This window comes from Oncorhynchus gorbuscha, linkage group LG20 (genome assembly GCF_021184085.1).
Source record: "Oncorhynchus gorbuscha isolate QuinsamMale2020 ecotype Even-year linkage group LG20, OgorEven_v1.0, whole genome shotgun sequence".
NCBI classification, from domain to species: domain Eukaryota; kingdom Metazoa; phylum Chordata; class Actinopteri; order Salmoniformes; family Salmonidae; genus Oncorhynchus; species Oncorhynchus gorbuscha.
The window spans coordinates 41,804,518-41,821,225 of record NC_060192.1 but is presented as its reverse complement, the minus strand read 5'-3'; the positions used below and the strand labels follow the sequence as shown (position 1 = coordinate 41,821,225).

Genomic DNA, 16,708 nt, shown 5'->3' with positions numbered 1-16,708 from the left:
ATGACCAGGTGGCGAATCGCATCTCTGCATGTCTGGCAGACATATCAGTGTGGATGACGGATCACCACCTCAAGCTGAACCTCGGCAAGACGGAGCTGCTCTTCCTCCCGGGGAAGGACTGCCCGTTCCATGATCTCGCCATCACGGTTGACAACTCCATTGTGTCCTCCTCCCAGAGCGCTAAGAACCTTGGCATGATCCTGGACAACACCCTGTCGTTCTCAACTAACATCAAGGCGGTGGCCCGTTCCTGTAGGTTCATGCTCTACAACATCCGCAGAGTACGACCCTGCCTCACACAGGAAGCGGCACAGGTCCTAATCCAGGCACTTGTCATCTCCCGTCTGGATTACTGCAACTCGCTGTTGGCTGGGCTCCCTGCCTGTGCCATTAAACCCCTACAACTCATCCAGAACGCCGCAGCCCGTCTGGTGTTCAACCTTCCCAAGTTCTCTCACGTTACCCCGCTCCTCTGCTCTCTCCACTGGCTTCCAGTTGAAGCTCGCATCCGCTACAAGACCATGGTGCTTGCCTACGGAGCTGTGAGGGGAACGGCACCTCAGTACCTCCAGGCTCTGATCAGGCCCTACACCCAAACAAGGGCACTGCGTTCATCCACCTCTGGCCTGCTCGCCTCCCTACCACTGAGGAAGTACAGTTCCCGCTCAGCCCAGTCAAAACTGTTCGCTGCTCTGGCCCCCCAATGGTGGAACAAACTCCCTCACGACGCCAGGACAGCGGAGTCAATCACCACCTTCCGGAGACACCTGAAACCCCACCTCTTTAAGGAATACCTAGGATAGGATAAAGTAATCCTTCTCAACCCCCCTTTAAGATTTAGATGCACTATTGTAAAGTGACTGTTCCACTGGATGTCATAAGGTGAATGCACCAATTTGTAAGTCGCTCTGGATAAGAGCGTCTGCTAAATGACTTAAATGTAATGTAAATGTAAATGTAATAATAATAGTAGTAATAATAGTAATAATAATAATAGTAATAATAATACTAATAATAATACTAATAATAATACGAATAATAATACTAATAATAGTAATAATAATAATAATAATAATACTAGTAGTAATAATAGTAATAATAATAATACTAATAATAATAATAGTAATAATAATAGTAGTAGTAGTAATAATAATAACAGCAGTAATAATAATAACAGCAATAATAATAACAGTAGTAATAATTACAGTAATAATAACAGTAGTAATAATAACAGTAGTAATAATAACAGTAGTAATAATAACAGCAGTAATAATAACAGCAGTAATAATAGTAGTAATAACAACAGTAGTAATAATAATAGTAGTAGTAGTAATAATAAGAACAGCAGTAATAATAATAACAGCAATAATAATAATAGTAGTAATAATAGTAATAATAATAATAGTAGTAATAACAGTAGTAATAATAATAATAGTAGTAATAATAGTAATAATAATAATAGTAGTAATAATAGTAATAATAATAATAGTAGTAATAATAGTAATAATAATAATAGTAGTAATAACAACAGTAGTAATAATAATAGTAGTAATAATAATAGTAGTAATAATAGTAATAATAACAACAGTAGTAATAACAACAGTAGTAATAATAATAGTAGTAATAATAGTAATAATAATAATAGTAGTAATAACAACAGTAGTAATAATAATAGTAGTAATAACAATAATAATAATAATAATAATAGTAGTAATAATAAGTAATAATAATGATAATAATACTACTAATAATAATAAATAGTAAGCAATAATAATAATTTAAAAAAATAGTAGTAATAACAATAATAATAATAAAAATAATAATAATAGCAGTAATAATAAAAATAATAATAATAGCAGTAATAATAAAAATAATAATAATAGTAGTAGTAGTAATAATAATAGTAGTAATAATAATAATACTAATAGTAGTAATAATAATAATAATAATAGCAATAATAATAATAATAATAGTAGCAATAATAATAATAATAATAATAGTAGTAATAATAATACTACTAGTAATAATAAATAGTAGCAATAATAATAATAGTAATAATAATAGTAGTAGTAGTAATAATAATAATAGTAATAATAATAATACTACTACTAATAATAAATAGTAAGCAATAATAATAATAGTAATAACAATAATAATAATAATAATAATAATAATAATAATAATAATAGTAATAACAATAATAATATTAATAATAGTAATAACAATAATAATAATAATAATAGTAATAACAATAATAGTAATAATAATAATACTACCAATAATAAATAGTAAGCAATAATAATAACAATAGTAATAACAATAATGGTAACAGCAGTAGTAACAATACCTTGAGTTTGGTCTCATGTTCAATGGCAGGTGCCTTGTCTCTTTTAGGAGGAAGGTAAAGTTCCCATTTACCATACTCTTTCTTAGTGTAGGGGTGGGATGTACTGTTCCAGTCATCTGGGGAGAGGGTGACAGTTAGTTACATGAGAACAAAGAACACCATAGCTCACTGTTGCCAACTGTTTCTCAATGAGAATCCCTATTGACAGCATAACGTTTTTACATTGCCCTGACCTCACAGCACCACATCTGCACCCCCGATGAGAGAGTGAGCAGAGACCAGAGAGCCAGCAGAGAGCCAGCAGAGAGCCAGCAGAAAAAGAGCAGAGAGCAGAGGGCAGAGAACAAAGAGAGAGATAGAGAGGGGCAGAGAACAGAGAGGGGCTGAGAACAGAGAGGGGCAGTGTACAGTCATGGCCAAAAGTTGAGAATGACACAAATATTAATTTTAACAAAGTCTGCTGTCTGTTTGTATGATGACAATTTGCATATATTCCAGAATGTTATGAGTGATCAGATGAATTGCAATTAATTGCAAAGTCCCTCTTTGCCATGCAAATTAACTGAATCCCCCAAAAACATTTCATTTGCATATCAGCCCTGCCACAAAAGGACCAGCTAACATCATGTCAGTGATTCTCTCGTTATCACAGGTGTGAGTGTTGACGAGGACAAGGCTGGAGATCACTCTGTCATGCTGATTGAGTTTGAATAACAGACTGGAAGCTTCAAAAGGAGGGTGGTGCTTGGAATCATTGTTCTTCCTCTGTCAACCATGGTTACCTGCAAGGAAACACGTGCCGTCATCATTACTTTGCACGAAAAGGCCTTCACAGGCAAGGATATTGCTGGCAGTAAGAATGCACCTAAATCAACCATTTATCGGATAATCAAGAACTTCAAGGAGTGGGATTCAATTGCTGTGAAGAAGGCTTCAGGGCGCCTAAGAAAGTCCAGCAAACGCCAGGACCGTCTCCTAAAGTTGATTCAGCTGCGGGATCGGGGAACCACCAGTACAGAGCTTGCTCAGGAATGGCAGCAGGCAGGTGTGAGTGCATCTGCACGCACAGTGAGTTGAAAACTTTTGGAGGATGGCCTGGTGTCAAGAAGGGCAGCAAAGAAGCCACTTCTCTCCAGGAAATACATCACGGACAGACTGATATTCTGCAAAAGGTACAGGGATTGGATTGCTGAGGACTGGGGTAAAGTCATTTTCTCTGATGAAATCCCCTTTCCGATTGTTTGGAGCATACGGAAAAAAGCTTGTCCGGAGAAGACAAGGTGAGCGCTACCATCAGATCAGTCCTGTGTCATGCCAACAGTAAAGCATCCTGAGACCATTCATGTGTGGGGTTGCTTCTCAGCCAAGGGAGTGGGCTCACTCACAATTTTGCCTAAGAACACAGCACTGAATAAAGAATGGTACCAACACATCCTCTGAGAGCAACTTCTCCCAACCATCCAGGAACAGTTTGGTGATGAATAATGCCTTTTCCAGCATGATGGAGCACCTTGCCATAAGGCAAAAGTGATAACTAAGTGGCTCGGGGAACAAAACATCGATATTTTGGGTCCATCGCCAGGAAACTCCCCAGACCTTAATTCCATTGAGAACTTGTGGTCAATTCTCAAGAGGCGGGTGGACAAACAAAAACCCACAAATTCTGACAAACTCCAAGCATTGATTATGCAGGAATGGGCTGCCATCAGTCAGGATGTGGCCCAGAAGTTAATTGACAGCATACCAGGGCAGATTGCAGAGGTCTTGAAAAAGAAGGGTCAACATTGCAAATATTGACTCTTTGCATCAACTTCATGTAATTGTTAATAAAAGCCTTTGACACTTATGAAATACTTGTAATTATACTTCATTATCAATAGTAACATCTGACAAAAATATATCTAAAGACACTGACGCAGAAAACTTTGTGGAAATTAATATTTGTGTCATTCTCAAAACTTTTGGCCACGGCTGAGTCTGCTGGGAAAGTGGTGTCTGTACAGAGACAGGGGCAGAGTGCACTTATTGGTGTCACATTGTGTTATGAGATGAATACCCAAGGCACCAACTCATGCCACCTTAGTAGACAGTAGAACACACTAGCTTGCTCTGTCTCTCACACACACACACAGTCCATTTCCAGACAGAGGTGTTAGTGGCCTAAGGCGATGCTATTGCAGCTTAACAGGCCTGGGGCACTCACCTGAAGAAACACACGTGTCTGTTAAACTGCTCTCTGACATCCCAAGATGTTTAGAATACAATCATCTCCTTCAACCTCTCTCTCTCATCCTCCTTTAACCTGTCTCCTCCCCTTTCATCTACACTGACTGAAGTGGATTTAACCTGTCTCCTCCTCTTCATCTACACTGACTGAAGTAGATTTAACCTGTCTCCTCCTCTTCATCTACACTGACCGAAGTAGATTTAACCTGTCTCCTCCCCTTCATCGACACTGATTGAAGTGGATTTAACCTGTCTCCTCCTCTTCATCTACACATTTGAAGTGGATTTAACCCGTCTCCTCCTCTTCATCTACAGATTTGAAGTGGATTTAACCCGTCTCCTCTTCATCTACAGATTTGAAGTGGATTTAACATGTGACATCGATAAGGGATCATAGCTTTCACCTGGATTCACCTGGTCTACTGTATGTCAAGGAAAGAGCAGGTGCCCCCCCACCCCCCCCCCACTGGCCAGTTTATTAGGTACACCCATCTAGTACTGGGTCGGACCCCCCTTTGCCTCCAGAACAGCCTGAATTCTTTGGATGTTGGAAATGTTCCACGGAGACGTTAGTCCATTCTGACGCGATGGCATCATGCAGTCGCTGCAGATTGGACTGCCACCACCTTCCATCTCGTCCCAAAGATACTGGGTTTGGTCAACAACACCTTCAATCTCGTCCCAAAGATACTGGGTTTGGTCAACAACACCTTCAATCTCGGATACTGGGTTTGGTCAACAACACCTTCAATCTCGTCCCAAAGATACTGGGTTTGGTCAACAACACCTTCAATCTCGTCCCAAAGATACTGGGTTTGGTCAACAACACCTTCAATCTCGTCCCAAAGATACTGGGTTTGGTCAACAACACCTTCAATCTCGTCCCAAAGATACTGGGTTTGGTCAACAACACCTTCAGATACTGGTTTGGTCATCAAATCGTTGCTCAGTTGGTATCAAGGGACCTAACGTGAGCCAGGAAAACATTCCCCACACCAGAACACCCATCAGTCTGTCCCGTTGACACCAGGCAGGTCCAAGGACTCATACTGTTTACGCCACATCCTGACTCTGTCATCATCAGTAACTGAATGCCTCGATGCCTGTCTGCCTGCTTTATATAACAGGCCACGGCCACGTGACTCACTGTCTGTAGGAGCGAACCACATTCCTAAACGGGGTGATGTACCTAATAAACTGTCCGGTCAGGGTGTGTATATGTACGCATGCCTGCGCTAGCGATAAGGAAAGTGTGTGTGTGTGTGTTCTCGTCCGCCCGAGTGTGTGTGTGTGTGTTCTCGTCCGCCCGAGTGTGTGTGTGTGTGTGTGTGTTCTCGTCCTCCCGAGTGTGTGTGTGTGTGTGTTCTCGTCCGCCCGAGTGTGTGTGTGTGTGTGTTCTCGTCCGCCCGAGTGTGTGTGTGTGTGTTCTCGTCCGCCCGAGTGTGTGTGTGTGTGTGTTCTCGTCCTCCCGAGTGTGTGTGTGTGTGTGTTCTCGTCCGCCCGAGTGTGTGTGTGTGTGTTCTCGTCCTCCCGAGTGTGTGTGTGTGTGTGTTCTCGTCCGCCCGAGTGTGTGTGTGTGTGTGTTCTCGTCCGCCCGAGTGTGTGTGTGTGTTCTCGTCCGCCCGAGTGTGTGTGTGTGTGTGTGTGTTCTCGTCCACCCGAGTGTGTGTGTGTGTGTGTGTGTGTGTGTGTGTGTCCGCCCGTGTGTGTGTGTGTGTGTGTGTCCGCCCGAGTGTGTGTGTGTGTGTGTGTGTCGTCCGCCCGTGTGTGTGTGTGTGTGTCTCGTCCGCCCGAGTGTGTGTGTTCTCGTCCGCCCGAGTGTGTGTTCTCGTCCGCCCGTGTGTGTGTGTGTGTGTTCTCGTCCGCCCGAGTGTGTGTGTGTGTTCTCGTCCGCCCGAGTGTGTGTGTGTGTGTGTGTCTCGTCCGCCCGAGTGTGTGTGTGTGTTCTCGTCCGCCCAAGTGTGTGTGTGTGTTCTCGTCCGCCCGAGTGTGTGTGTGTGTGTTCTCGAGTGTGTGTGTGTGTGTTCTCGTCCGCCCGAGTGTGTGTGTGTGTGTGTTCTCGTCCGCCCGAGTGTGTGTGTGTGTGTTCTCGTCCGCCCGAGTGTGTGTGTGTGTGTGTTCTCGTCCGCCCGAGTGTGTGTGTGTGTGTTCTCGTCCGCCCGAGTGTGTGTGTGTGTGTGTTCTCGTCCGCCCGAGTGTGTGTGTGTGTGTGTGTTCTCGTCCGCCCGAGTGTGTGTGTTCTCGTCCACCCGAGTGTGTGTGTGTGTGTGTTCTCATCCGCCCGAGTGTGTGTGTGTGTGTGTTCTCGTCCACCCGAGTGTGTGTGTGTGTGTGTTCTCGTCCGCCCGAGTGTGTGTGTGTGTGTTCTCGTCCTCCGGTGTGTGTGTGTGTGTTCTCGTCCGCCCGAGTGTGTGTGTGTGTGTTCTCGTCCGCCCGAGTGTGTGTGTGTGTGTTCTCGTCCTCCGGTGTGTGTGTACTTACTGAAGTCCCCAGTGAGGAACAAGGCCTGAGCTCCCGGAGCCCACTCTCTGAACATCAGGCTGTTATTAGCCTGTCTCTGGACACCATAGGACATGTAACTCCTGGTGAAGTCATCAAAACTCCCCTCAGCCTCCTCCAACTTAGACAACCTCTCAGTGAACAACTGGTACCTACAGAGAGAGAGAGAGAGAGATGGTGAAAGACGTTAGTACACACACACACACACACACACACACACACACACACACACACACACACACACACACACACACACACACACACACACACACACACACACACACACAAAACCTTCAGAGAACTACGTTATAAAACCTGGTGGGAAAGAGAGTGGCCTCCATTGGAGATAAATAAGATAAAAGTACAGATAACATGGATTTTCCCCTGCTGTCCCTGATCCTGGTCCCTGATCCTGCTCCAGTCCCTGATCCTGCTCCAGTCCCTGATCCAGTCCTGGCCTCCAGTCCCTGCTCCAGTCCCTGATCCTGAGTCCCTGATCCTGCTCCAGTCCCTGCTCCAGTCTCTGATCCTGCTCCAGTCCTTGACAGATCCTGCTCCAGTCCCTGCTCCTGTTCCTGTCCCTGCTCCACAAGTCCCTGTCCCTGCTCCAGTCCCTGCTCCTGATCCAGTCCCTGCCATTGTTCGTGCTAAGTCCCTGCTCCAGTCCCTGCTCCTGATCCAGTCCCTGCCATTGTTCCCAGTCCCTGCTCCAGTCCCTGCTCCTGTCCCTGCTCCCTGCTCCAGTCCCTGCTTCCAGTCCCTGCTCCTGCTCCAGTCCCTGATCCTGCTCCAGTCCCTGATCCTGATCCTGCTCCAGTCCCTCCCTGCCTCCAGTCCCTGATCCAGTCCCCCTGAGTCCCTGCCCTCCAGTCCCTGCTCCAGTCCCTGCCATTGTTCGTGCTCCTGTCCCTGCCCAGTCCCTGCTCCAGTCCCTGCTCCAGTCCCTGCTCCAGTCCCTGTCCAAGTCCCTGATCCTCCCTGCTCCAGTCCCTGCTGTCCCTGCTCCATCCAGTCCCTGCTGAGATCCTGCTCCAGTCCAGTCCTGCTCCAGTCCCTGCCTGTCCCTGTCCCCCTGCTCCAGTCCCTGCTCCCAGTCCCTGCTCAGTCCCTGCTCCTGATCCCTGCTCCAGTCCCTGCTCCATCCAGTCCCTGCTCCAGTCCTGCTCCAGTCCCTGCTCCAGTCCCTGTTCCTGTCCCTGCTCCAGTCCCTGAGTCCTGCTCCAGTCCCTGTCCAAGTCCCTGTCCCTGCTCCAGTCCCTGCTCCAGTCCCTGCCCCAGTCCTGATCCTCCATCCTGTCCCTGTCCAAGTCCCTGCTCCCCTGTCCCTCCCTGCTCCAGTCCCTGCCATCCAGTCCCTGCTCCAGTCCCTGCTCCAGTCCCTGCTCCAGTCCCTGCTCCAGTCCCTGCTCCAGTCCCTGCTCCAGTCCCTGCCATTGTTCGTGCCAGTCCCTGCTCCAGTCCCTGCTCCAGTCCCTGCTCCAGTCCCTGCTCCAGTCCCTGCTCCTCCCAGTCCCTGCCCTGCCAGTCCCTGCCATCCCTGCTCCAGTCCCAGTCCCTGCTCCAGTCCCAGTCCCTGCTCCCCTGCCCCTGCCAGTCCCTGCTCCAGTCCCAGTCCCTGCCCAGTCCCTGCCCCTGCCAGTCCCTCCCCTGCTCCAGTCCCTGCCCCTGCTCCAGTCCCTGCCATTGTTCGTGCTAGTCCCTGCTCCAGTCCCTGCCCCTGCTCCAGTCCCTGCTCCAGTCCCAGTCCCTGCCCTGCCCAGTCCCTGCTCCTGCCACAGTCCCTGCTCAGTCCCTGTCCCTGCCCCAGTCCCTGCTCCAGTCCCAGTCCCCTGCCCCTGCCCTGCCCTGTCCCTGCTCATGCCACAGTCCCTGCTCCAGTCCCTGCCCCTGCTCCAGTCCCCCCAGTCCCTGCTCCAGTCCCTGCCCCAGTCCCTGCCCCAGTCCCTGCTCCAGTCCCTGCCCCAGTCCCTGCTCCCCTGCTCCTGCCCCAGTCCCTTTGACAATGAGCCATTCTAAATGTAAACACATTTGACATATTAGTAAAGACAAGATTACATTGAGAATAGTTTGATGAGTGAAAATAGGATCACTTGATGAGACAGTTTGACCAGCCTGAGACTAGGAACAGAGAACAAGCTATTCTTCTCCCTACTTTCTCAAATCATCAATAGTCTACAGTCCCGTCATGCAGCCCAAATATGTTTTGATTTCTAACACATTCTAAAGGTTGGTATTATTCACAACTAAAGCTGTAAAACATCTAGCATATATGACCCGTTTCAAATGATCACTTTAACATTGCCAATTCATTTGAGCACTCGCTCCGGAGTGGGAAAAACATCCTTTCTATTTTATTTATTATTATTTATTTATTTTACTATAAAAAAAAATGTTAAAGTGTTATAGATTCTTCAAAGTAGCCACCCTTTGCCTTGATGACAGAAAAATCCTGGAATGAGTAGGTTTGTCCCAACTTTTGACTGGTTAATTTCATTCTGGTGTTTCTATTCCATGAAAAACTAAAAAAATTACTCTGGGTTTGTTAGAAAGGAACGTAAAATATGGCGCTGTACAACGTGATTCCATAGGTGTTATTTCATAGTTGTGATGTCTCCTACAGAATTAGACACTACTCAACACTACTGAGACTCATTTAGTCTATGGTAGGCCTACAGTATATCAAAAATATTATTTTCAATAAATAGAGGATTGGAGGACACTTAAATTAATATGTCAGGGACATTTTCCGTTATCATCACAGATCCTAAGGGGCTTATATATAATTCTCAATTAATGACTATATAATAATAATCACTTTGTTTCAAAAGTAACAATATTTTAGAAATTTCGTTTTACCCAAGAGTGAGTGACAAAACAGGCAAAAAAAGCAGACATCAGTTATATTCAGTTATATTCAGTTATATTCAGTTATATTCAGTTATATTCAGTTATTATATATTCAGTTATATTCAGTCAGCACATATCTCAGGAATATCATATTTCAACAAGTCATAACTAAATCAACATCTGTATTTTTATTTATTTATCATTATTTTATTATTAACAAAAGCATAAAGATGCTGATGATAAAACACAGTACTGTACTATATATATATATGCTTTTACATTTGGATAATAAAGCATTCTGAACCACCTGCATTTATTTATTAGGCTACTGTGTAGTCTGACAAGTAAACATACCTACAGTACATACTGTAGGTAACATGGGAAAGTGCCTAATTCCTTACATAAGGGAGAGCAGTAAACATACCTACAGTACATACTGTTTCTGACCTTAACTGCCTATTGTCTGTAAGCCGTTCGTGTTTTAAAGACCATTCTACAGGTGCATGTTCATTAATTGTTTATGGTTCATTAAACAAACATGGGAAACAGCCTTCAAACCCTTTACAATGAAGATCCGTGAAGTTATTTGAATTTTTACAAATTATCTTTGAAAGACAGGGTCCTGAAAAAGGGACATTTATTTTTTTGTTTATATACCTTGAGTACCTTTTGACACACCCCTCTCTCAGATTTCACACACACACACCCCTCAGATTACACACACACACCCCTCAGATTACACACACACACCCCGCACACACACCTCCCGCAGATTACACACACACACACACACCACCTCCAGATTACACACACACACCTCCCTCAGATTACACACACACACCCTCAGATTACACACACACACACCCTCAGATTACACACACACACCTCCCTCAGATTACACACACACACACACACACACTCCCTCAGATTACACACACACTCCCTCAGATTACACACACACACTCCCTCAGATCACACAGATCACACACACACCCTCCCTCAGATCACACACACACACACTCCCTCAGATTACACACACACACCTCCCTCACACACACACACACCCTCAGATTACACACACACACCACTCAGATTACACACACACACACCCTCAAGATTACACACACACACACACACACACACACCCTAGATTACACACACACACACACACCCCCTCAGATTAAACACACACACACACACCCCCTCAGATTACACACACACTCCCTCAGATTACACACACACACACACCCCCTCAGATTAAACACACACACACACACCCCTCAGATTAAACACACACACACACACACCCCCCTCAGATTACACACACACACACACACACCCCACCTCAGATTACACACACACACACACACACACCCTCAGATTAAACACACACACACACACACACACACAGATTACACACACACACACACACACACAGATTAAACACACACACACACACACACCCCCTCAGATTACACACACACACACACACACTCCCTCAGATTACACACACACACACACACACACACACACACACACACACACACACACCCTCAGATTACACACACCTCCCTCACACACACACACACCTCCCTCAGATTACACATTACACACACACACTCCCTCAGATTACACACACACCTCAGATTACACACACACACCTCAGATTACACACACACACACACACAGATTACACACACACACACACACCCACCTCAGATTACACACACACACACACACACCTCAGATTACACACACACACACACCTCAGATTACACACACACACACCTCAGATTACACACACCCACCTCAGATTACACACACACCTCAGATTACACACACACACCTCAGATTACACACACACACCTCAGATTAGATTACACACACACCTCAGATTACACACACACCCAGATTACACACACCCAGATTACCTCAGATTACACACACACACAGATTACACACACACACCTCAGATTACACCACACACACCTCAGATTACACACACCCACCTCAGATTACACACACATTACACACACACCAGATTACACACACAGATTACACACCTCAGATTACACACACACACCTCAGATTACACACACACACACACTCAGATTACACACACACCCCCAGATTACACACACACCTCAGATTACACACACACACCTCAGATTACACACACACACCTCAGATTACACACACACACCACCTCAGATTACACACACACACCTCAGATTACACACACACACACCACACCTCAGATTACACACACACACACCTCAGATTACACACACACAGATTACACACCTTACACACACACACCTCAGATTACACACACACACACACACACCCTCAGATTACACACACACACACCTCAGATTACACACACACACCTCAGATTACACACACACACTCAGATTACACACACACCTCAGATTACACACACACACCTCAGATTACACACACACCTCAGATTACACACACACCAGATTACACACACACCTCAGATTACACACACACACCTCAGATTACACACACACACACACACACACCTCAGATTACACACACACACACAGATTACACACACACACCTCAGATTACACACACACACACAGATTACACACACACACCTCAGATTACACACACACACACTCAGATTACACACACACACCACACACACACACTCAGATTACACACACACACACCTCAGATTACACACACACAAACCTCAGATTACACCTCAGATTACACACACACACCTCAGATTACACACTCAGATTACACACACACACACCTCAGATTACACACACACACACCTCAGATTACACACACACACACACACAGATTACACACACACACACCTCAGATTACACACACACACACTCAGATTACACACACCACCTCAGATTACACACACACACCTCAGATTACACACACACACAGATTACACACACACTCAGATTACACACACAGATTCAGATTACACACACACACACCTCAGATTACACACACACACACACACACCCCCTCAGATTACACACACACACAAACCTCAGATTACACACACACACACACACACTCCCTCAGATTACACACACACACCTCAGATTACACACACACACACACACTCAGATTACACACACACACACACACACCTCAGATTACACACACACACACACCTCAGATTACACACACACACACCTCAGATTACACACACACACCTCAGATTACACACACACAGATTACACACACACACAGATTACACACACACACACACACCTCAGATTACACACACACACACCTCAGATTACACACACACACCTCAGATTACACACACACACACACACCTCAGATTACACACACACCTCAGATTACACACACACACACACACATTACACAGATTACACACACACACACACCTCAGATTACACACACACCACACACACACCTCAGATTACACACACACAGATTACACACACACCACAGATTACACACACACACACTCAGATTACACACACACACAGATTACACACACACACACCTCAGATTACACACACACACAGATTACACACACACACACCTCAGATTACACACACACACTCAGATTACACACACACACACCTCAGATTACACACACACACATCTCAGATTACACACACCCACCCAGAAAGAATTCAAACAAAACAATTTGACAAGCCTATAGGCGACATACCAGATTACCAGCAGCAACGTCAGATGACCTGCTACCACAAGAACATGGCCAACCAGCGTGTCTGAAATACCAATGTAAATAACCCAAATGTATCCTCTCCCCAGTCATTCATACATTACTCTATTTGCACTGTTAGTTGCATATGCAACGTCCCCTTCTCCCCACCGCAGATCCCCTTCTCCCCACACACCCCTTCTCCCCTCCGCGGTCCCCTTCTCCCACCGCAGATCCCCTCAGATTACTCCCCTCCGATTACACACACACACACTCAGTCCCCTTCTCCCCCTTCTCCCCCTCCGCAGATCTCCTTCTCCCTTGGATTACGATTCATTAGTTTTCACTGTGTTTTAAAGACTAGGCCTACAGTCTTTGATGTGAGAATTAAAGATGATTCTCCACAGAAGGGACAGATTACAACTAGATAATTGGACCTAGAAAACATACCGTAGTTGACATTTAGCACCATTACCATCAGGACACACTGTGGTTGACATTTAGCTACATTACCATTAGACCCACTGTGGTTGACATTTAGCTACATTACCATTAGACCCACTGTGGTTGACATTTAGCTACATTACCATAGGACCCACTGTGGCTGACATTTAGCTACATTACCATAGGACCCACTGTGGCTGACATTTAGCATACACACATTACCATTACCATAGGACCCACTGTGGCTGACATTTAGCTACATTACCATAGGACCCACTGTGGTTGACATTTAGCTACATTACCATAGGACCCACCGTGGTTGACATTTAGCTACATTACCATAGGACCCACCGTGGCTGACATTTAGCTACATTACCATAGGACCCACCGTGGCTGACATTTAGCTACATTACCATAGGACACACCGTGGTTGACATTTAGCTACATTACCATTAGACCCACTGTGGTTGACATTTAGCTACATTACCATTAGATACACTGTGGTTGACATTTAGCTACATTACCATTAGACCCACTGTGGTTGACATTTAGCTACATTACCATTAGACCCACTGTGGCTGACATTTAGCTACATTACCATAGGACCCACTGTGGCTGACATTTAGCTACATTACCATTAGGACCCACTGTGGTTGACATTTAGCTACATTACCATAGGACCCACTGTGGCTGACATTTAGCTACATTACCATTAGGCCCACTGTGGTTGACATTTAGCTACATTACCATTAGACCCACTGTGGCTGACATTTAGCTACATTACCATTAGACCCACTGTGGCTGACATTTAGCTACATTACCATAGGACCCACTGTGGCTGACATTTAGCTACATTACCATTAGACCCACTGTGGTTGACATTTAGCTACATTACCATTAGACCCACTGTGGTTGACATTTAGCTACATTACCATAGGACCCACTGTGGCTGACATTTAGCTACATTACCATAGGACCCACTGTGGCTGACATTTAGCTACATTACCATTAGACCCACTGTGGCTGACATTTAGCTACATTACCATTAGGACCCACTGTGGTTGACATTTAGCTACATTACCATTAGGACCCACTGTGGCTGACATTTAGCTACATTACCATTAGACCCACTGTGGTTGACATTTAGCTACATTACCATTAGACCCACTGTGGTTGACATTTAGCTACATTACCATTAGACCCACTGTGGTTGACATTTAGCTACATTACCATAGGACCCACTGTGGCTGACATTTAGCTACATTACCATTAGACCCACTGTGGTTGACATTTAGCTACATTACCATAAGACCCACTGTGGCTGACATTTAGCTACATTACCATTAGACCCACTGTGGTTGACATTTAGCTACATTACCATTAGACCCACTGTGGTTGACATTTAGCTACATTACCATTAGACCCACTGTGGTTGACATTTAGCTACATTACCATAGGACCCACTGTGGCTGACATTTAGCTACATTACCATTAGACCCACTGTGGGTGGCAAATCTCTTATCTTCCGAAACGTGAAACTTGTTCACTTCCCTTGGAAATAATAATCTGGTGTATGGACACTCCCTTCAGCCCATGCCGATACCAATCCAATGTTCTCAAATGTGGGGAGTAGTGAGTGAGTGTACACTTCAGGAGGAAGGAGAGGTTATTGGGACGTCCCGCCTATTTGACATTTAAGCTACATTACCATTTTTTTTTTTAAACACACCAATTGAGTCAACACACACACAGCATTGCCAAGACCACGGAACATAGCGCCTAGCATGACCGACAGAGACAGACCACACACACACACCAACCAACTCTCTCTACTGTTATCCAGTGTGTGTGTGTTGTGTCTGATTCAACGAACAACAACTGAAGAGAGAAAGGCTGTGAATAAAACATTCAACTGTTGTTAATTACCTCTCGGTGTATCCCATGTTATCTCTCTCTCTGTGTGTGTGTGTGTGTGTGTGTGTGTGTGTGTGTGTGTGTGTGTGTGTGTGTGTGTGTGTGTGTGTGTGTGTGTGTGTGTCAACCCATCAGTGTTTCTGTTTTAATGAGCTCAGTATAGACCTCCAGAGACAACCTATCAACCTGTCACCATCACACTACAGAGGTCAGACAGAGGTCACACAAACACTTGGGAGGCACACACACAAACATCTCTCTAAGGAGATGCAGCTAACACTCATACACAACCTCCGACCAGGCCTGTATTGATCTCACACACACACACACACACACACACACACACACACACACACACACACACACACACACACACACACACACACACACACACACACACACACACACACACACGACTGTCTGACAAGACATTCCGGCCCAGGCCACGTGTGACCCAGGTAAAGACCGGACCAGGTAAAGACCGGCCCAGGGCCACGTGTGACCCAGGTAAAGACCGGCCCAGGTAAAGACCGGCCCAGGTCCACGTGTGACCCAGGTAAAGACCGGCCCAGGTCCACGTGTGACCCAGGTAAAGACCGGCCCAGGTCCACATGTGACCCAGGTAAAGACCGGCCCAGGTCCACGTGTGACCCAGGTAAAGACCGGCCCAGGTCCACGTGTGACCCAGGTAAAGACCGGGTCCACGTGTGACCCAGGTAAAGACCCCA

The 16,708-nt window shown here is 45.4% G+C and overlaps 1 protein-coding gene across 1 annotated transcript in view; it reads right to left on the bottom strand.

Moving 5' to 3' along the window:
• Positions 1 to 16,708, bottom strand: part of gbe1a (glucan (1,4-alpha-), branching enzyme 1a) — a 202,430-nt gene that overhangs the window by 154,014 nt on the left and 31,708 nt on the right. Inside the window, exons 2-3 of the mRNA XM_046317104.1 lie at positions 7,055 to 7,224; positions 2,348 to 2,463 (exon numbers count right to left, since the gene is read on the bottom strand). Coding sequence (XP_046173060.1) covers positions 2,348 to 2,463; positions 7,055 to 7,224 — 286 coding nt within the window. The remainder of the gene's footprint in view (positions 1 to 2,347; positions 2,464 to 7,054; positions 7,225 to 16,708) is intronic.